The sequence below is a fragment of the Lagenorhynchus albirostris genome, chromosome 18, assembly GCF_949774975.1.
Source record: "Lagenorhynchus albirostris chromosome 18, mLagAlb1.1, whole genome shotgun sequence".
Classification (NCBI taxonomy): domain Eukaryota; kingdom Metazoa; phylum Chordata; class Mammalia; order Artiodactyla; family Delphinidae; genus Lagenorhynchus; species Lagenorhynchus albirostris.
The window spans coordinates 4,522,682-4,546,446 of NC_083112.1; the positions used below are offsets into that span (position 1 = coordinate 4,522,682).

General features: G+C 44.9%; 1 protein-coding gene across 1 annotated transcript; it reads right to left on the bottom strand.

Moving 5' to 3' along the window:
* Positions 1-20,823: 20,823 nt before the first annotated feature.
* GPR12 (G protein-coupled receptor 12) lies at positions 20,824-21,828 on the bottom strand. The gene has a single exon (XM_060129150.1). It carries the CDS (start codon positions 21,826-21,828, stop codon positions 20,824-20,826), a length of 1,005 nt encoding a protein of 334 aa, XP_059985133.1.
* Between the last annotated feature and the right edge of the window lie 1,937 nt (positions 21,829-23,765).

A 23,765-nucleotide genomic window follows, 5' to 3' on the forward strand; every position in this document is an offset into this window, starting at 1 on the left:
TACCCTGAGAAAACGATAATTCAAAAAGAGTCATGGAGGGCTTCCAGGAAGATGGCGGAAGAGTAAGACACGGAGATCACCTTCCTCCCCACAGATACACCAGAAATACATCTACACGTGGAACAACTCCTACAGAACACCTACTGAACGCTGGCAGAAGACCTCAGACCTCCCAAAAGGGAAGAAACTCCCCACAGACTTGGTTAGGGCAAAAGAAAAAAGAATAAACAGAGACAAAAGGATAGGGACGGACCTGCACCAGTGGAAGGGAGCCGTAAAGGAGGAAAGGTTTCCACACACTAGGAGCCCCTTCACGGGCAGAGACTGCAGGTGGCGGGGTGGGGGGGGAAGCTTCGGAGCCGCGGAGGAGAGCAAGCAACAGGGGTGCGGGGGGCAAAGCGGAGAGATTCCTGCACAGAGGATCGGTGCAGACCAGCACTCACCAGCCCGAGAGGCTTCTCTGCTCACCTGCCGGGGCAGGTGGGGCTGGGAGCTGAGGCTCGGGCTTTGGTCGGAGCGCAGGGAGAGGACTGGGGTTGGCGGCGTGAACACAGCCTGCAGGGGGCTAGTGCACCACGGCTAGCCGGGAGGGAGTCCGGGGAAAAGTCTGGACCTGCCAAAGAGGCAAGGGACTTTTTCTTCCCTCTTGGTTTCCTCGTGCGCGAGGAGAGGGGATTTAAGAGCGCTACTTAAAGGAGCTCCAGAGACGGGCGCGAGCCGCGGCTAAAAGCGCGGACCCCAGAGACAGGCATGAGACGCTAAGGCTGCTGCTGCCGCCACCAAGAAGCCTGTGTGCGAGCACAGGTCACTATCCACACCCCCCTTCCGGGGAGCCTGTGCAGCCCGCCACTGCCAGGGTCCCGGGATCCAGGGACAACTTCCCCAAGAGAACGCACGGCGCGCCTCAGGCTGGTGCAACATCATGCCGGCCTCTGCCGCCGCAGGCCCGCCCCGCATCCGTACCCCTCCCTTCCCCCGGCCTGAGTGAGCCAGAGCCCCTGAATCAGCGGCTCCTTTAACCCCATCCCGTCTGAGCGAAGAACAGACGCCCTCCGGCGACCTACACACAGAGGCGGGGCCAAATCCAAAACTGAGCCCCTGGGAGCTGTGCGAACAAAGAACAGAAGGGAAATCTCTCCCAGCAGCCTCAGAAGCAGGGGATTAAAGCTCCCCAATCAACTTGATGTACCCTGCATCCGTGGAATACCTGAATAGACAACGAATCATCCCAAATTGAGGAGGTGGACTTTGAGAGCAAGATTTATGATTTTTTTGCCTTTTCCTCTTTTTGTGAGTGTGTATGTGTATGCTTCTGTGTGAGATTTTGTCTGCATAGCTCTGCTTTAATCATTTGTCCTAGGGTTCTATCCGTCCGTTTTTGCTTTTTTCTTTTAAAAAAATTTTCTTAATAATTATTTTTATTTTAATAACTTTATTTTACTTTACCTTACTTTATTTTCTTTTATTCTCTCTCCCTCCCTCCCTCCCTCTCTCTCTTTTCTTTTTCTCCCTTTTATTCTGAGCCGTGTGGATGAAAGGCTATTGGTGCTGCAGCCAGGAGTCAGTGCTGTGCCTCTGAGCTGGGAGAGCCAACTTCAGGACACTGGTCAACAAGAGACCTCCCAGCTCCACATAATATCAAACGGCAAAAATCTCCCAGAGATCTCCATCTCAACACCAGCACCCAGCTTCATTCAACGACCAGCAAGCTACAGTGCTGGACACCCTATGCCAAACAACTAGCAAAACAGGAACACAACCCCACCCATTAGCAGAGAGGCTGCCCAAAATCATAATAAGTCCACAGACACCCCAAAACACACCATCAGACGTGGACCTGCCCATCAGAGAGACAAGATCCAGCCTCATCCACCAGAACACAGGCACTAGTCCCCTCCATCAGGAAGCCTACACAACCCACTGAACCAACCTTAGCCACTGGGGACAGACACTAAAAACAACAGGAACTACGAACCAGCAGCCTGCAAAAAGGAGACCCCAAACACAGTAAGATAAGCAAAATGAGAAGACAGAAAAACACACAGACGAAGGAGCAAGATAAAAACCCAGCAGACCTAACAAATGAAGAGGAAATAGGCAGTCTACCTGAAAAAGAATTCAGAATAATGATAGTAAACATGATCCAAAATCTTGGAAATAGAGAAAATGCAAGAAACATTTAACAAGGACTTAGAAGAACTAAAGATGAAACAAACAACAATGAAAAACACAATAAGTGAAATGAAAAATACTCTAGATGGGATCAATAGCAGAATAACTGAAGCAGAAGAACGATAAGTGACCTGGAAGATAAAATGGTGGAAATAACTACTGCAGAGCTGAATAAAGAAAAAAGAGTGAAAAGAACTGAGGACAGTCTCAGAGACCTCTGGGACAACATTAAATGCACCGACATTCGAATTATAGGGGTTCCAGAAGAAGAAGAGAAAAAGAAAGGGTCTGAGAAAATATTTGAAGAGATTATAGTTGAAAACTTCCCTAATATGGGAAAGGAAATAGTTAATCAAGTCCAGGAAGCACAGAGAGTCCCATACAGGATAACTCCAAGGAGAAATACGCCAAGACACATATTAATCAAACTGTCAAAAATTAAATACAAAGAAAGCATATTAAAAGCAGCAAGGGAAAAACAACAAATAACACACAAGGGAATCCCCAGAAGGTTAACAGCTGATCTTTCAGCAGAAACTCTGCAAGCCAGAAGGGACTGGTAGGACATACTGAAAGTGATGAAGGAGAAAAACCTGCAACCAAGATTACTCTACCCAGCAAGGATCTCATTCAGATTTGTTGGAGAAATTAAAACCTTTACAGACAAGCAAAAGCTGAGAGAGTTCAGCACCACCAAACCAGCTCTACAACAAATACTAAAGGATCTTCTCTAGGCAAGAAACACAAGAGAAGGAAAAGACCTACAATAACAAACCCAAAACAATTTAGAAAATGGGAATAGGAACATACATATCGATAATTACCTTAAATGTAAATGGATTAAATGCTCCCACCAAAAGACACAGACTGGCTGAATGGATACAAAAACAAGGCCCATATATTTGCTGTCTACAAAAGACCCACTTCAGACCTAGAGACACATACAGACTGAAAGTAAGGGGATGGAAAAAGATATTCCATGCAAATGGAAACCAAAAGAAAGCTGGAGTAGCAATTCTCATATCAGACAAATTAGACTTTAAAATGAAGACTATTAGAAGAGACAAAGAAGGACACTACATAATGATCAAGGGATCGATCCAAGAAGTAGATATAACAATTGTAAATATTTATGCACCCAACATAGGAGCACCTCAATATATAAGGCAAGTACTAACAGCCATAAAAGGGGAAATCGACAGTAACACATTCAAAGTAGGGGACTTTAACACCCCACTTTCACCAATGGACAGATCATGCAAAATGAAAATAAATAAGGAAACACAAGCTTTAAATGACATATTAAACAAGATGGACTTGATTGATATTTATAGAACATTCCATCCAAAAACAACGGAATACACATTTTTCTCAAGTGCTCATGGAACATTCTCCAGGATAGATCATATCTTGGGTCACAAATCAAGCCTTGGTAAATTTAAGAAAATTGAAATTGTATCAAGTATCTTTTCCAACCAAAACGCTATGAGACTAGATATCACTTACAGGAAAAGATCTGTAAAAAATACAAACACATGGAGGCTAAACAATGCACTACTTAACAACGAAGTGATCACTGAAGAAATCAAAGAGGAAATCAAAAAATACCTATAAACAAATGACAATGGAGACACGATGACCCAAAACCTATGGGATGCAGCAAAAGCAGTTCTAAAAGGGAAGTTTATAGCAATACAGGCCCAACTTAAGAAACAGGAAACATCTCGAAAAAACAAGCTAACCTTGCACCTAAAGCAATTAGAGAAAGAACAAAAAAACCCCAAAGTTAGCAGAAGGAAAGAAATCATAAAAATCAGATCAGAAATAAATGAATGAAAAAGAAATGAAGGAAACAATAGCAAAGATCAATAAAACTAAAAGCTAGTTCTTTGAGAAGATAAACAAAATTGATAAACCATTAGCCAGACTCATCAAGAAAAAAAGGGAGAAGACTCAAATCAATAAAATTAGAAATGAAAAAGGAGAAGTAACAACTGACACTGCAGAAATACGAGAGATCACTACAAGCAACTCTATGCCAATAAAATGGACAACCTGGAAGAAATGGACAAATTCTTAGAAATGCACAACCTGCCAAGACTGAATCAGGAAGAAATAGAAAATATGAACAGACCAATCACAAGCACTGAAATTGAAACTGTGATTACAAATCTTCCAACAAGCAAAAGCCCAGGACCAGATGGCTTCACAGGCGAATTCTTTCAAACATTTAGAGAAGAGCTAACACCTATCCTTCTCAAACTCTTCCAAAATATAGCAGAGGGAGGAACACTCCCAAATTCATTCTACGAGGCCACCATCACCTTGATACCAAAGCCAGACAAGGATGTCACAATGAAAGAAAACTACAGACCAATATCACTGATGAACATAGATGCAAAAATCCTCAACAAAATACTAGCAAACAGAATCCAACAGCACATTAAAAGGATCATACACCATGATCAAGTGGGGTTTATTCTAGGAATGCAAGGATTCTTCAATATATGCAAATCAATCAATGTGATACACCATATTAACAAATTGAAGGAGAAAAACCATATGGTCATCTCAATAGATGCAGAGAAAGCTTTTGACAAAATTCAACACCCATTTATATAAAAACCCTCCAGAAAGTAGGCATAGAGGGAACCTTCCTCAACATAATAAAGGCCATATATGACAAACCCACAGTCAACATCGTCCTCAATGGTGAAAAACTGAAAGCATTTCCACTAAGATCAGGAACAAGACAAGGTTTTCCACTCTCACTACTCTTATTCAACATAGTTTTGGTAGTTTTAGCCACAGCAATCAGAGAAGAAAAGGAAATAAAAGGAATCCAAATCGGAAAAGAAGAAGTAAAGCTGTCACTGTTTGCAGATGACTTGATACTATACATAGAGAATCCTAAGGATGCTACCAGAAAACTACTAGAGCTAATCAATGAATTTGGTGCAGGAGCAGGATACAAAATTAATGCACAGAAATCTCTGGCATTCCTATACACTAATGATGAAAAATCTGAAAGAGAAATCAAGAAAATACTCCCATTTACCATTGCAACAAAAAGAATAAAATATCTAGGAATAAACCTACCTAAGGAGACAAAAGACCTGTATGCAGAAAAGTATGAGACACTGATGAAAGAAATTAAAGATGATACAAAGAGATGGAGAGATATACCATGCTCTTGGATTGGAAGAATCAACATTGTGAAAATGACTCTACTACCCAAAGCAATCTACAGATTCAATGCAATCCCTATCAAACTACCACTGGTATTTTTCACAGAACTAGAACAAAAAATTTCACAATTTGTATGGAAACACAAAAGACCCCGAATAGCCAAAGCAATCTTGAGAACGAAAAACGGAGCTGGAGGAATCAGGCTCCGACTTCAGACTATACCACAAAGCTACAGTAATCAAGACAGTATGGTACTGGCACAAAAACAGAAAGATAGATCAATGGAACAGGATAGAAAGCCCAGAGGTAAACCCTTTTTCTTTGATAAAGGAGGCAGGACTATACAGTGGAGAAAAGATAGCCTCTTCAATAAGTGGTGCTGGGAAAACTGGACAGGTATATGTACAAGTATGAGATTAGATCACTCCCTAACACCATACACAAAAATAAGCTCAAAATGGATTAAAGACCTAAATGTAAGGCCAGAAACTATCAAACTCTTAGAGGAAATCATAGGCAGAACACTCTACGACATAAATCACAGCAGGATCCTTTTTGACCCACCTCCTAGAGAAATGGAAATAAAAACAAAAATAAACAAATGGGACCTAATGAAACTTCAAAGCTTTTGCACAGCAAAGGAAACCATAAACAAGACCAAAAGATAACCCTCAGAATGGGAGAAAATATTTGCAAATGAAGCAACTGACAAAGGATTAATTTCCAAAATTTACAAGAAGCTCGTGCAGCTCAGTAACAAAAAGACAAACAACCCAATCCAAAAATGGGCAGAAGGCCTAAAGAGACATTTCTCCAAAGAAGATAAACAGACTGCCAACAAACACATGAAAGAATGCTCAACATCATTAATCATTAGAGAAATGCAAATCAAAACTACAATGAGATATCATCTCACACCAGTCAGAATGGCCATCATCAAAAAATCTAGAAACAATAAATGCTGGAGAAGGTGTGGAGAAAAGGGAACGCTCTTGCACTGCTGGTGGGAATGTAAATTGGTACAGCCACTATGGAGAACAGTATGGAGGTTCCTTAAAAAACTACAAATAGAACTACCATATGACCCAGCAATCCCACTACTGGGCATATACCCTGAGAAAACCATAATTCAAAAAGAGTCATGTACCGAAATGTTCATTGCAGCTCTATTTACAATAGCCCGGAGATGGAAACAGCCTAAGTGTCCATCATCGGATGAATGGATAAAGAAGATGTGGCACATATATACAATGGAATATTACGCAGCCATAAAAAGAAACGAAATTGAGCTATTTGTAATGAGGTGGATAGACCTAGAGTCTGTCATACAGAGTGAAGTAAGTCAGAAAGAGAGAGACAAATACCGTATGCTAACACATATGTATGGAATTTAAGGAAAAAAATGTCATGAAGAACCTAGGGGTAAGACAGGAATAGACACAGACCTACTAGAGAATGGACCTGAGGATATGGGGACGGGGAAGGGTAAGCTGTGACAAAGCGAGAGAGAGGCATGGACATATATACACTACCAAACGTAAGGTAGATAGCTAGTGGGAAGCAGCCGCATAGCACAGGGAGATCAGCTCAGTGCTTTGTGACCGCCTGGAGGGGTGGGATAGGGAGGGTGGGAGGGAGGGAGACACAAGAGGGAAGAGATATGGGAACATATGTATATATATAACTGATTAATTTTGTTGTAAAGCAGAAAGTAACACACCATTGTAAAGCAATTATACTCCAAGAAAGATGTTAAAAAAAATAAAGATTATGTGGTATAGTGGGAAGCAGCCGCATAGCACAGGGAAATCAGCTCGGTGCTTTGTGACCACGTAGAGGGGTGGGATAGGGAGGGTGGGAGATGCAAGAGGGAAGAGATATGGGGACATATGTATATGTATAACTGATTCACTTTGCTATAAAACAGAAACTAACACACCATTGTAAAGCAATTATACTCCAATAAAGATGTTAAAAAATAAAATATAAACAGTTAAAAAGAAAAGTCATGTACCAAAATGTTCATTGCAGCTCTATTTACAATAGCCAGGAGTTGGAAACAACCTAAGTGTCCATCATTGGATGAATGGATAAAGAAGATGTGGCACATATATACAATGGAATATTACTCAGCCATAAGACGAAACGAAATTGAGCTATTTGTAATGCGGTGGATGGACATAGAGTCTGTCATACAGAGTGAAGTAAGTCAGAAAGAGAAAGACAAATACCGTATGCTAACGCATATATATGGAATTTAAGAAAAAAAAATGTCATGAAGAACCTAGGGCTAAGACAGGAATAAAGACACAGACCTACTGGAGAATGGACTCGAGGATATGGGGAGGGGAAAGGGTAAGCTGTGACAAAGTGAGAGAGTGGCATGGACATATATACACTACCAAACGTAAAATAGCTAGTGGGAAGCAGCCGCATAGCACAGGGAGATCACCTCGGTGCTTTGTGACCACCTAGAGGGGTGGGATAGGGAGGGTGGGAGGGAGGGAGACGCAAGAGGGAAGAGATATGGGGACATATGTATATGTATAACTGATTCACTTTGTTATAAAGCAGAAACTAACACACCATTGTAAAGCAATTATACTCCAAGAAAGATGTAAAAAAAAAAAAAATTAAATGAGATAATGCATTGAAAGCCTTTTCATTGTATCCAACTGGAAAAAATCCAGTTTTAATATGATCTATCCTTCTTATTCAATACTCCATTCATACTGAAGAAAACGCTCTTTCAAGTTCTTTATAACTTTAAGGTAGTAATTAGGTCACTAATTGGCCTCCTTTCCTCCAGGACAGATAATCCAATTCTTTTCATCTTTCCTCATCGACTCTATTTACGGACCCTTTAATCACTTTTTAAACTGAATTTATTCCCATTTATCCGTAACCATTTCCAAATATGGTGTCCCCAAATGGGCGCATCGACTAACAGAAATGCAACTGGTGCCGAGGGGAGGGGCGAGGTCGTCCTCAGCCCTCCTTCCCCATTTGCCTGGAGTCTTACATCTCTCCTCTTTGTGCCTCTGGGTTGAGATGGAGCCCACTGTACCATTGGGGTATGACCTACCAGGCCGTCACTCACTCAGCAGAATCATCCGAATCATCCTGGCTTCGTCATGTGTGCAAACATACGTAGAATAAAACCGAAGCTACTGAGGACATCTGCACGAATTGATGGTAGGATTGTGAATTGTTACCTGGAGGGCAGTTTGGAAATTTGATGCAGTAATTCCACTTCTAGGATTTTTTCAATTAATTAATTTGTTTTTTTAAAGGATGCAAATAGCATCATATTATTTTTTATACAAATGAAAGACGAACAATACTAAGTTATGTAGTGTTTGTTTATATTTTTGCCACGCTCCACATCTTGTGGGATCTTAGTTCCCTGACCAGGGATTGAACCCCGGGCCACAGCAATGAAAGCACTGAATCCTAGCCCCTGGACCTCCATCTAGAGAAAAGGCCTAGATGTGGGCAAATGTGCGTTCGGGGCTATTCCTTAAAGTGTGTTTCCAATAATAAAACTGGAAATTGGCTAGATAATCAATAAAAAGAGGACTGGTTAAATAACAACAGTATTTGCATCTGATATAATTCTATAGAGTCACTAAAAAGTATGTATGTGGTCAGAGACCAGGCCATGCCTGTGGAAATGTGTTCACCATACATGAAGTGACACAACAGCATGTTAACAAATTATGGTCTACAACAGAATGCAGGTGAGGCACTCAGCACTGTGCCGGGCCCTGTACGTGTTAGCGATCATCACTTACAACAGCATGAGCTGAGGTTTTAGAGAAGCATTCATGAATAATGAAAGAAGATACACAACTACTCCAAGTCGTTATCAATGGGTAGAAGAATGATAGACGGGGCTTCCCTGGTGGCGCAGTGGTTGAGAGTCCGCCTGCCGACGCAGGGGACACGGGTTCGTGCCCTGGTTCGGGAAGATCCCACATGCCGCGGAGCGGCTGGGCCCGTGAGCCATGGCTGCTGAGCCTGCGCGTCCAGAGCCTGTGCTCCGCAATGGGAGAGGCCACAACAGTGAGAGGCCCGCGTACCAGGAAAAAAAAAAAAAGGAATGATAGATGTATCAGTTCTACTTTGTGCTTGTCTGAATTTTCTGAAGTGTCAGTCAATGAACCAGGACTTCCACTTCTTTAGCGTGACGAGAGTCCCACTGAAATCTGCTAAGTTTCCTCTGCTCCATCACTTTAGACCAGCCTCAGACGAAGAGCCCTGTGCTGGGAAGCGGGAGGTGGACCAACCCACTCTGAGTCCTGTGATTGTGGATGCCGCCCTTCATCTCTCTAGGCTTGCTTCACCCGTTTGGGAAATAATATCTGACTTTTTTTAGGTTAGGGGACACTTGCTTATGCTGACACTCAGGAAGATTCTCGTTCACAATAATAACAACAGCCCCCTTGGGAGTCCGTCAGGGATGCAACTGTATCTCCGTGATCTCAAGAGCAGCATCTCACAGAGGAGGACGTTTGTGCTTACAGAAGTGAAATGACTCACCCGAGGCGGCGCAGGCAGAAGGCGAGAGCCCAGGACTCGGACAGGCGTCCCCAACGGCAGGCACAAACCAACCACCTTAGCACAGGACACCTGGCCCGAGACGGTGTGGCAGCCAGTAAACCTGGGGGCTCGGATCTGACCCAGACCTCAGCGTCCACACTCAGGAAGTTGTGAGGCGGGAGATGGACCCACAGGGAGGGGTCTGAACTGACGCCACGCACAGCAAACAGATCATGTGGGTGGGAAGCCGGGGGGCTGGCTTGGTTGTCTGGGGCTGGCTTGGGGGGTATGAGTGCATCCTTCACGGCCCCATGAGTTGCTATCAACCCCAAAGGACTGACCCATGGAGAACTGTTCTCAGTAAAGCCGACTCCACGCCCCCGAGACCCATTGCTCTAGGAAGCTCCCTGGGTGACCCTTCTCTACATCCATCCCGGGATCCTGGGCATTCCCTGCCTCGGCTGAATCCTAAATCAAACAAACCCAAAGGAACTCGTCTTTCTTGTGGTTGTCTCCATGAGAGAAGTAGTGCATCTCTAGATATGTGCTGTGCAGCACAGCAGCTAAGAGCCACATGGCTTTTTACATTTCATTTAAATCGATTGAAATGAAACAAAATTAAAAATTCAGCTCCTCAGTCTCACTAGCCACATTTCAAATGCTCAGTAGTCACACGAGCCTGGCAGTTACTGTACTGAATAGCACACACGGAACTCCCCCATTGCCACAGGAAGTTCCGTCAGACAGCCCCGCTCCAGAGCTTTTCTAGGTGATCAAAATAGACAGACACACATAGGAATAAACAGAAATAGGGCTGATGGTTATTTTATTTTACTTCTCTTAAGTAACCAGTGATACAACTTTTTTTTTTTTTTTTTTTTTGCGGTACGCAGGCCTCTCACTGTTGTGGCCTCTCCCGTTGCGGAGCACAGGCTCCGGACGCGCAGGCTCAGCGGCCATGGCTCACGGGCCCAGCCGCCCCGCGGCATGTGGGATCTTCCCGGACCGGGGCACGAACCCGTGTCCCCTGCATCGGCAGGCGGACTCTCAACCACTGTGCCACCAGGGAAGCCCGATACAGCTTTTAATAGTAACTGTTTAGATTTGATAGTTCTAAATATTTACCAAACAAAATTATACAATCCAAAATATGTAACACTGACATTAACAATAACTAATTATGGAATTGTATGCTTTTAAAAGTATATAAAAACACGTTTGGAAAAACTGAGTATGTGTTCTTGAATGCTTCAGTTTTGTCCTATTCCCATTTTATTTCATACCTTTTGCAGAAAAATCAAGCTTGATTTTATATATCCTCAACAGTTTCTCAAACTGTTTCAAAACCTAGAATGAGACTACATAGGTTACACACACACACACACACACACACACACACACACACACTCCATGAATATCCTCTTACTAGATGTTGCTTGACGTAAGGATTATTATTCTTGGGTCTCAAGTTCTATGAGTCAGTTGACTGCTATACTGAAATGAACTGCCAAATCCATCATTTTCAGTGAAATCTTTTATCAAATATATAGACCATCTTCTTAGAAAGCCTGTAAACTTGGCTGACTGGAAAATAGACAATCTGTGCTTTTCTCCCTCAGGAGAACTAAGAAAGCAGCTGTCCTGCTTTTTAAAAAAATTCTGTTTTTGTTGGTTAGCATATTTTGAGAGTTTCTTCAATTTACCTATATTCCTGTAATTGCAAATTTGCAAATCCCTCTTCCGAGCTTGCCAGCCCTGCTGTGACAAAGAACGGCGTTGACTAGTGCATCTGTTAAGTTTTGTACTGATGTTTTGGGCATGCAGACATCATAGCGCCTGTGTTGAAAATGCAATGACTTCTGAAATGCAGCGTCACTTATTAAGCGAATAAATTGTTGGACGATTTGGGCCCAGAAGTGTGTTGAGTTCCAGGACATGCAGAGCAGAGCACCAGGGTCCACAGAAGGAGGAGCCTTGTAGGACTGGCTCTCAACCTGCGATGTGTAAGCATCCCCCCTTTGAAGGCTAGTTTTCAAATACTACCTTCAAGGGTATGAAGAATGAGTAAGTCGGGGCTTCCCTGGTGGCACAGTGGTTAAGAATCCGCCTGCCAACTGCAAGGGACACGGGTTCGAGCCCTGGTCCAGGAAGATCCCACATGCTGCAGAGCAACTAAGCCTGTGAGCCACAACTACTGAGCCCGCAAAACACAACTACTGAGCTCGCACACCTAGAGCCTGTGCTCCACAACAAGAGAAGCCACCGCAATGAGAAGCCTGTGCACCACAACGAAGAGTAGCCCCCGCTCGCCGCAACTAGAGAAAGCCCGCACGCAGCAACGAAGACCCGATGCAGCCAAAAAAAAAAAAAAAAAGAATGAGTAAGTCAATACACCCATTAGCAGCAGCACTAATAATAATACCAATGCAAAATAACATTCAAGTAGGTCTGTGCAAAGCGCTACATGCTAAACCCTTCCTGTGTCCCATATCACCAGGCTGTGTGGTGGGTTTCTAGGTCATGCTCATTTCATAAAACCAGGACACAGAGGTTCAGAGAGGTTGTGTAATGCACCCCAAAGCTGGCAATCGGAAATGATGTGAACCCAGGTGGTCTGTGTCCAGAGCCCGTGTTCCCAATCATTTTATTCGTGAAGACTACATAGCCATTGATTGACATCTTCCCTCTTACGATCATAAACCTATTTTTACTCCAATAGAAATGGTAGCTATGGTCAACACTGCTGACTCAAGCCCTGTCACTCTGGTAGGTCTGCAGGTAGAGGCAGGCACACTGAGGCCGATAGGTTTTCTTTCCCAAACCTCTTCAACCCAGGGGGGCTTCCTGGAGGAAGTCAGTAAGAGCTGGCCAGTAACTAGAGGGGAAACCAAGTCTGAGAGATGGAAGAAACCATCTTCACACCAACAGCAGGGTGGGATAGAGTGAAATAAGCTTCACTTTTCAAAAATGAAAAGACCTCTCAGGATTTGTCACCTGTCCCAGAACTAAAGCAATGACCTAAACGCAGAGCGATGGCTTTTGAATGAGAACAGCCTGAACCAGGGCCGGCTCTGCTTCTCACCCCGGGTGGAGCCTGTTTACAAGGTTAAGTTTGTTGAGGGTGGGAGGGCTGAGAGGAAGCCCCTGTCCCAGGACAACCTTCCCACGGGGTGGAAACATTCAGAGGGAGCGAGGTCCCTGGGGTAGCGCTGGGGGCTGCGAGACCAGTGTTTTCACTTAACTTCAGTCATAAACTCTGGATTCAGATGTTTCAAAAATACCTAGATTTTCACTTGAAGACAAGCCAGATTCTCCTGTGCATCCACATCTGTGAAGTATTTGGTCACTGGGCTGGGACAGCAGCCGCCTTTGTCCCAAAGCCTCCTCAGGGGGCAAAGCGCCTCTGTGTCCTTTATTGCAGGATGTGCTGCTTCTTACACTGGATCTTGAACTGACAGAGTGTCTTTAATAATCATTTTTTGATCTTTAAAATAGGTTATGTTCTCATAGCTTCAAACATTCCTAAAGAAAAGTGACCAAATCAATGCAGTGATTTGGAAGGGTACACACCCGTGGAAATGACATCCTACTCCGCTGAGTCACCAGATGCAGCTTGGCTCCAGCCTCCAGGCAGTCCCTAGAACCCGCAGGAGTCCTGCTCAATACCTGACTATTGCTCTTCTTTCCTGACCTTTCTGGACTGCAAGCAACAGGATGAGGAGGTTGGTGTGTGTACTGGGGGCGGGGGGTGAGGTGACCGCCAGCCTATATCGTAGGAACCGCGCTCCCTGTGTAATCACGTCCGTGTTCTTGTCCTGGCGCCACTGAACCAGCCTGAGGGTCAGACACACAGTCAACCACCTTCGGGGCCCTCATCCTCTGGGCGTCCCCACCGACGACTTCAGACCTGGGCAACGGAGAAGGAAGGCGGAGGTACGTGCAGTGAGAGAGGAGGGGCGAGGGCGTGCTGTGTACATGCACGTGTGGGTGTGAGTAGCACGTCCCACGGCCGGAGATGGTGGGTGCGGATAGACAGATGATGCGTGGCCGGACCACCGCCTTGCCTGTGGAATATTCTGGAAGGTTCACAGATAGGTCACGTACAGGAAAAGCACCAGACTAGTCTCTACGATGCCAAGCAGGAGGTCTGGCTGGACTTTTCCCCTCTCACTGAATTGTCTCTACATCCATTAGACTGCCATCCAGTACGACATACGTGGTGCACGACAGTGGAACGGCCCTGCTGGAAGGGGCAGAAGTTCAACTGACCTTGACGAATTAGAAAATAAGCCCCCAAAAAAGCGACAAGTGCCACAGTAATTAGTGCAAGGCAGCACACCACAAACCAGAATCATCCAACAGGGCACAGGCAGCAGGAAAGCCAGTGGGGTCCTAGGCCTGATGAGATCTTAATGCCCTTAGTTATGTCAGAACGATGTCGGGATTTGGTCAGAGCTGAACGGCATGGTTCTCAAACTCAAGTGTGCATCAGAACCCTCTGGGGGGCTTGTTAAAAGTCAGACTGCAGGGCCTCACGTCCCAAGTTTCTGAGTCAGTAGGTCTGGGCTGAGGCCTGAGATGCTGCATTTTAACATGTTCCCAGGAGATGCTGATGCTTCTGGTTGGGCCCCCTGCTCGAAGGCCCATGGCCACTCGGCCAGCAGATGCAGAGGGTAATCAGTCGTTCTGCCCAAGAAGTTCCACATTTAGTGGGCCACTGGAGCCCAGTTTTGATTACTAGAGTTGAAGAGGCTGCAGAGAAATGGTAGATGACATGGAAAAAAGGCTCAAAAGGAAAAGGATCAAAAGGATATAAAATGAAATCAATCCGGAAAAATGATTTAAGTCGTTGGGATAACACTGTTTGAAGAAGAAGAGAATGCCGTTTAATGGATATTTGCAATGTATAAATGTTGACTGTGACCAGGGCCTTCTCTGCATCTCCAGGGCTGGGCCAAGGTAAGCAGAATTAGAGTGTCATAAGGAAGACTGTGATTAGGGATATTAAAATGCTGCTAAGCTTTGAGGGTAAGTGTGGGACTCTAGTTTCCAAAGATACCCTGACTTGGATGATTTAGATTCGCTATAGAAGATTCCACTCGTAAATTTCCTTCCGATTGTCAGATTCTATAGCATCCAAGAATAAATTTGCCCCTATTTCAAAAGGATCCTGGAAGGAGTAAGGATAGAGTTGGATCAAACCAATTTTCCCTTAGGTTTTAGCTCAGTAACCTAGACTTCTGTTACCTTTCAGAGAATGCCATTAAGATGTTCTTTTTTCCTCTTAAAATACACTACTTGTAATTGTAGTCAGTTACTAGGGAAATCTGTGCCCTGGGAAGTGCTTTCATTTCTGCTCCAAACTTATTTTCAATTGAAAATTTGTTCCCTGGTGCTTTGATGCTATTATTTGAATTTTTATGATTAAAAAATTCTTAGATTTCTTCTGTAAATATTTTATACTGTGGAGATATTTAAGTTATCTATCAAAATCCACTTTAACTATGTACTTTAACATACTTCTATCGGAAAAAAAAATACTCTTACGTCCTTGGGCCGAAAAGAAGTACAGTGGATGTAATGACCATCATAACTGTTAACATTAATAGCATTTTTAATGCTGAAAATAACAGAAGATTACAGATAAATGTCAAAAATCAAGGTGAGATATTTAAAATTTCTCTGATTTGCCTGGCTAGAAAAGGGTTGCTCTAGGATCAGTTCAGTTGAATTTTAGGACACAGAGAACAAAAGTTTTCATCTCAGTTATTTCAAGATGAAATCATGCAGGCCCACACAGCCCCCCAAATACAAACCCCATGTGTCATAGGGAAAACTATCCTTCTCGAAAATATGGAGACGAAAGCCTTTGTTGCCATGTATACTCATGTATATATTGCATTGTTATATTCAGTTCTGAAAGAATTACCCTAAGGTAACGGTAATCCGAATTTCAAAAAGTGAGAACACTAACAAGGAAAAAGTCTTTACTAGATCCTGAGAAATTCTAGGAAAAGTTCAAAGTTCATATCCATTAAACACAGACTAGTTACCTTTTAACTTCTGACAAGAATAAACACTTTAAATATATATATATAATATATTTAATATATTATAATTTAAATGTGTATTGTATTTTATTTGTATTGTATATTATATAATTATATTAATATAACTTAAGTGTGTATTTATATTATAATTATTATTTAAAAAATTATTTATCCTTATCAGAGGCTTATATATATATACTTTTTTTAAAGAACGCTAAAGGCGTGACAATTAGCCTTGTGACTCAAAGTACTGGCTACACACTGTCAGCATCACCATCAGCATCACCTGGAAACTTGCTAGAACTTTAGCAATGCCCCAGACCTCCTGAAGCAGAATCTGCTTTTTTTTTTTTTTTTTTTTTTTTTTTTGCGGTACGCGGGCCTCTCACTGTTGTGGCCTCTCCCGTTGCGGAGCACAGGCTCTGGACGCGCAGGCTCAGCGGCCATGGCTCACGGGCCCAGCTGCTCCACGGCATGTGGGATCCTCCCGAACCGGGGAACGAACCTGCGTCCCCTGCATCGGCAGGCGGACTCTCAACCACTGCGCCGCCAGGGAAGCCCAGAATCTGCATTTTAATAAGAATCTCAGATGATCTGTATGCCTTTTAAATATTTCAATTTTGAGGATCCCTAGTCGAAATTACCAGTAATATTTTCTGCATTGTTTGCCAGAGGCCAGTAGATCTGTTTGCTAATTCCAACCATGTTTTTACTTCCTTGATGTATATAAACTATGTTTGAGGATTCTAAAAGTTCCAACCAGATTTTAAAATTCCAACCAGATATCAAAACCATCCAATAATTATTCCATTTTTTAAAGGGGACAAGAAAGTAGTCTGTTCCTTCATTACACCAGGCATATAATCAAAGTGGAAACATAAACGTTGTTTAATAAAACACCATCGCAGTCACTTACTTAATATGTATTTTAAATTTGAAATGGTAAGTTGTCCTAATTTCATATGATGTATATACTATCATGAAATAAAGTTAATCATTATTTTAATAATGGAGTAAGTAGTTCTCTAAAAACAAAAAGTTTACGACGTCGCCAAAATACTTTTATTTATTTCTCATTTTCTCTTTTACACGTGTTTAAATCCTGCTTTAAATTCTGGAGGACTCCAAGACTGTTCCTGCCTGCCAAGTCAGTGGAGGAATTTTCCCCTACTGAACATGACTGTTCCCTTTAGGCCTCTGGGAAAGGAGGTGCTCTTCCCATCACCCCCTCTGCCTCCAGGTACCAAGAGGGAAGACAGCCCCCTTTACCGCCAAGAAACAAACGTGACTGAGACAAAGAATCAGAGTTACAGGGATAAAAGGAAACAAAACCCAGGATAGCCACTACCTGGATAATTAGCCTTGACTAAGGATTCTGGTAAAGTAACTGAACTGTCATTGTTACAGGATAACTCTTTCTACTGGAAATAATACAAATATCTTGGTAGCTGAAAGTTTTAATCAAATGGAGTAAAAGAGTACCTGCTAACCTTAGGACTGCTGGAAATATGATGGTTTTCTATGATGTTTTTAGTCCTGTTGCAAAGTTCACATTCTTGAACGTATATATGCATATATAGATGTATACACGCACACATACACATACGTACACACATATCAAGACGTGCACATTTCTTAATCATTAACCCCACAGAAACAAAGAAGCTTTGAGGAAATCACATGAACATCCAGAAATCTTCACAACTGAAAGTAAACAGTAAGAACATGTTACAGTTGAATGAAAAAATCTCAGCTGAAATCAGATGTTTTAAAAACAGGAGGCAAAAGCAGCCATTTAGCTAATATTTATAAGACCATTATATACTGATGTAAGTATATAACAGGAAGTTTATACTGATGATGTAAGTATATAACAGGAAGTTGAAAATAGTAAAGGAAGGGAAAATCTCTGCACAATAAGGGTGCCCTCACCTCTTTGCATTAAAATATTGCCATGTGCCTCTGGGGGACGGCCTTGGCGCCAAACGGGGGAAATGCTTAGGGAAGAAGAGAACTGAATATAATAAAAACAGGCCTCGTTCCTGTAGGTAGGACCACGTTGATAGTCACAAACCATGTAATCTTATTTTATTTTTTTAAAACACTTACTGTTGTCTAATAGAATGTCCTTTTATTTTATTTTACTTTGTTTTATTTTATTTTTTTTACTTTCTGTCTGCACCACGTGGCATGTTGGATCTTAGTTCCCTGATCAGGGATCGAACCTGTGCCCCTGCATTGGAAGCACGTAGTCTTAACCACTGGACCGCCAGGGAAGTCCCCCACGTAATTTTAAACAGGAAGCTTTATGTCTTAATTGTAGGACTAAAACCTTAGTGACATTAACATATTACATATCATTTCCCTCATATCCAGGTAGGCATCAAAGTTAGTCCCGTGCAGGAAAGGAGACAGGCATAGACTCCGGAAACCCTGGATTCATATCCTTCCTTTACCCTTGAAGCTCTGTGGCCTCGGACAAATTTCTTAGCCTCTCTGAGCCTCAGTTTTCTTAACTATAAATGTGTGTTTTTGTGAATACAGCAACAGAGCAGGTAAAGCGCCCAGCATGGGGCCCGGCACACAACACGTGGTGAAAAACCGTACTTATTATGATCATTATAATTACTATTAGAGATATGCAAATGGCAACCACCCTTTCTACAAAAACACATTTATTGCTTTCAAACCTCATTATGATATTTCCCAGCTCTCGTCAAAACCAACTGACCTTAGTCATTTCTCCCGTGGAGATGCTATTAACTTTCAAGTGATTAAAAACAAACAAGACTCATCACATTCAACCTACCAACTCCATCACATGTTGAAGAATTTGGGGGGGTTTTGTGTTTTTTTTTTTTTTTGCAGTACGCAGGCCTCTCACCGCTGTGGTCCCTCCCGCCGTGGAGCACAGGCTCCGGACGCGCAGGCTCAGCGGCCATGGACCACGGGCCCAGCCGCTCCGCGGCATGTGGGATCCTCCCGCACCGGGGCACGAACCCGCGTCCCCTGCATCGGCAGGCGGACTCTAAACCACTGCGCCACCAGGGGAGCCCTGAAGAATTTTTTAAAGGTTGAGATGGGTCATCCAGTTCTGTGGACTGAAAATCCTTTCCCACTTCTGAAATGTCTCAACCTTTCTCCTCTACCGTAAGTGACATAAGAGAGGAGGCACGGATTCAAGTGTAGGATCGATTCACACTCGCGCTGCACTGGGAGGTGCTCTGGAGAGAGGGCTTCAGCACGCAGGCTGCCAGAACGGACCTCAGACCACCGTGGGCACAACGTTTGGGAGGGACCAATGAGGTTAACTGATTACAGATGATTCCCCAAGGACCCTGAAATACTGGTCTCCCAACATCTGAATGGGTTAAGTTGATGGGCTGTCCAGAAATTCTCCCGCTGGTTGTATAGACACAGCTATAAGTACACTGCAAGTGGAGGGAAGGTATCTGTGTCCAAAACATCTGTCTGTGCTAACAGAAACGACGAACAAACACAATCATTATACGGTATGTTTAAAATTAATTCTTCTGTATCATTTCCTTGCTCTCTGAAAACAGGCAATAGAGTTTTTATTGAATTTAAGTTGCTTTCTGGTGAAAAGAAAGAAAAGGGGCTCAAATTTAACTTTTCATGAACAGCCATGTGGTCATTCTGCTTGTAAACTTACATAATGTAGCTGATATACATCACAATCAGATATGTATATTATTTACTCACAACTTAATCAGTAAAGTAGGAGACCACTTGTTTCAAATGCATTGACACCACAGACAGTATGAACCAGAAATACTTGGTCTACAGTATGTAATACTATTTATCTCAACCAAGAATAACTATTAATACATTCTTAGATATAGAGAAATGGGAAAAGTGATGCTTTTCATATTTTGTGATATAGCTTTACATGAATTATTTTTTGGAATATACTAAAATCAATTTAATCCACTTTGAATAATGTTATTAATTTTTTTCTTTTGTTTCCTGAACACAGACTGTAGCTTAAAAAACTACTGTGGTGTTCCTAATCAATCCTACTTCATATGTAAATCGCAACAAATTTCATATTTCATTTTAGAAGGACACATGGAAAAACCACATTGAAAAGTGACTCACTTGATTCTGGATTTACATGGCAACATTTGAAACTAGTGGTCTAGCTGACACAGGCAGCCATGCAGAAAGAATTACAACCATCCTAGGAGTACCAAAATAATTTTTGTGAACAGTAATTGCTGAAAGTAAAGAAAGAATGAAAAAGAATGGGTTCACGGTTTCAGTGTTGGTAACTTATTACTGAGTTCATGTTAATAAAATCATGTCCCTTCTAAACATAAATCACGTAAACTATTTCCACTGGCTTCAGAGTGATTGTATTGTTAGATACATGCAGCACTGAAAATCTACCTTGATGTAAAAAAAAAAAAAAAAAGGTCTGGAAAAAGTAACGTCTCCATTCTCCTCAATAACTCAGTTTTATTTTAAAGTCCAGGTAGAAACTCTGGGACCAATTTACTTTTTATAATTTCATGGCCATGTCATACCCCTTCCTTCCCCCCCCCCCGCACTACCAATCTTCCAAACAATATGAAACAAAAACCCTGCTTCCAGATAAAATACTTAAAAAAAAAAAAACCACCCCAAACAAAACGACATTGTATTGAGCAAAGAACTCAACTGTTTTCAAAGGGTGAAAACACTGGTAACATTATTTTCACTTCAATCACTTAACTTATCTAAATAAATGCTTCAAAGTGCTCCTGTGGCTTCAGAGAGAATCCAACAGAAAGAATTTAAGGAGAGCATCTCAACCGCTTGGCCAGGCAGTGGGAGTGCTTGGTAATGCAGGCTCCTAAGTGGAGGGCCGCTACACGTCGCTGGGTGACGGCGCTCTCTGCGAGAGGCTGGACGGGATGCAGCCGCAGCAGATGAGGCAGAGCGCTTTCTGGATCTCTTGGTTTCTGAAAGCATATATGACAGGATTGATGATGGAGTTGTAGGTGGCGGGCAGGAGGGTGGCATAGGTGTAGATGGAGGGGTAGGTGTAATCAGCTATCAAGGAATAGAGGGTGAAAGGCATCCAGCAAGCAGCAAAGGTCCCCAGGATGATGGCCAGGGTCGAGACCCCCTTCCGGGTGGTCACGTAGTGCGAGGTGGCCAGGAAGTGGTGCTGCAGGGCTATCTGGTGGGCGTGCCTCATCACGATCTTACAGATCTGGATGTAGAGCTGAAGCATGAGCGCAAACATAAAGAGGAAGGAGATGGAGAGGATGGCGGCGTTGTTCTTGGTGAGGGGTCTGACCACGCTGCAGGTGGACTCGTCTTGGAGGCAGTTCCAGCCCAGGATGGGCAGCAGTCCCAGGCAGATAGACGTCCCCCAGAGCATGATAAGCATGACATAGGTAAACGTGACTGTCCTCTCCGAGTGGTAGGTCAGAGCGTAATACAGGGAGAGGTAGCGGTCAACAGTGATAGCCAGCAAGCTGCAGACAGAAGCTGAGAAAGAGGCGACAATCAGTCCAATGGTGACCAGCTTGGTGGCTTCTGACTGCAGCAGGTAGGCGAAAACGAAATTGACGATGAGTCCAATGCCGGCCAGCAGGTCTGCAAGCGCCAGGCTGCCTATGAGCAGGAACATGGGCGCCCGCAGGCTGGGGTTATGGAAGATGATAAGGACCACGATGGCATTTTCACAGGAGATGAGGGTTCCCGAGGTACACAAGACAATGTCCCACGGGTTGACAACCAGCTCTGGCTCTGGCTCCACGCCAGGAACCTGGGAAGAGACAGCAGCCGAGACGTTCCCCGCAGCTCCGGCATCTAAATAATCCCGAGGCAGCCCGCTTACATTGACCTTCAGGTCTTCATTCATTTTAACCCCCGTCCTCTTCAACGAAAAGACAGGCTGTTTAATGTTGAGATACAGCAGGGTGACAATCTAACATCACGCAAAACCCACACGAACAGAAAGCCAGCCCCTACTCAGATACTACCCCCAAATGCCACGAGCTTCCTGAATTACAGACTGAGAGGGAATAAAACAAAAGCCAAAAACCCACCACAACCAAAAAAATGCCCTTTGGCGCTGGGGGGAACACAGGATGGGATTTGCACACACGAGCGTGAGCGGGGCGGGCACACGCGGGACCGCGGCGGCCGGTTTGCTAAAGTGCTGGGGACACACGTGAAAATCCGTCTCGCGTGCTGCAAAAGGAGCCTGGCACCGGGGCTGCCGCTGGCGGATCGCGCCACGGCGACAGGTCGCGAGCCGGGGCCGCCCTCCTCGGTGGAATGTTCAAAACTCCCCCCGCCCCAACAGCCGCCCGGCGCGCGTGCACACACTCACACCCCGGCCAGAACAAAGAGGGGTCCGGCCTCCCCCGTGCGCACGGGGCAGTCGCGGCAGGGCCACGAAAGGCGGGCGCGCGCGATGGAGGTGTGGACAGACACAGAGACAGACAGACGCCCATGCACCACGGCCGCTGCCCTGGCGGCGGGGGCGCGGCGGACGCGAGGGGACTCACGGGGCGCCGCGACAGGCTGCCCGCGGGGACGGAGGCATCGCGGGGGTCACCTTGGCGCGCCCAGGCCGGGGGGCTCCTCCGCTGCTCCCGAGGCGCGCGGGCGACCCGTGTGGCCTGTCGGCGCAGGGCCCGCGGGGCGAGGGGCGGCTGCCGCGCTCGGTGCTCGGCCGGGAGGGCGGGGGCGCGCTCCGCGCCAGGTGAGCGGCGGCGGCAGGTGAGCTGCGCGCTCGGCTCGCGCGCCCGGCTCTCCCCGCCCGGCCGCCCGGCCGCCCGCTCGCGGCACGCGCGCGCGCCCCCGCCCCGTGCCCGCCCGCGCGCGCCGCCGCCGCCGCCGCCGCCGCCGCCGGAGCCCCGAGAGGCCGGCGCGGGCCCCAGGGGTCGGGGCTGCGCGGGGCGCGGAGCGGCGAGAGCCCCCAAGCGCCCTGCGGGAGCGAGACGACCCGGAGGCGGGGAAGTGCACTGTCACCCTCGCTGCCGCGGCCCCTCATCCCACCCCGGCTGGCGGTCGGGGCTTGCACCGCGCGGGGGCGGGGCAGCGCTGCCCGGGAGCCCGGTGACCTATTTCGTTCCTGAGGTCCCCCTGCGGAGTCCCGTTCTCCAGCGGCCCGCTTCTCCACGCCTTTCCCTAAGCTGCTACCTCCAGGGTCAAAGAATTTGCTTAGGGTGGTTTTTCAGGATCAGCAGTGGGGATGGATACCGGGCGGAGCAGGTTAGGGAAGCAGATCTTTGAAGCAGGGAAATGCTCAGCCAGCTGTTCCAGAATTGCCGTTGACCACATCGCATTCGGATCCCCAAGAGGCCCCCTTCCGTGGGTGTGTCCTGGACTTGGTTTTCTAATTACTATTCCCCGGAAGCATTGGCTTGACTGGATTCATAGGGAGCTGCTATGTGAATCATCATCATCAAATTGCACTTATTAAGTGCTCCTTGAGCTGTGTTTTCAAATGGAAATCATTTACTGAGCTCCTACAGAAGCAGAGTGCCAAAACCCGATTCATTCAGGGACTGGAGTGGCCGCGCTAATTTATGTTTTCATTTTAACGCATCAGTAGTTTCTAAGATTAAGAACCTGATCGCCGTCTGCTTTTATGAGCCTGTCTCCCCTGGATACAAAAACCAGAGCACCTAGATCCTAAGTTTAAAGACGGGAGAAGGAAAAGGCGTGATCTTCTGGTCTTTTCCCGTCAGCAGTGAAGGTTTTCTCTACTGCCTTTCTCCACAGCGAGGGAGGGGGTCCTGTATGAATAAAGACGGTCTGCAGGGCACAGGACCCTAGAACTGACTC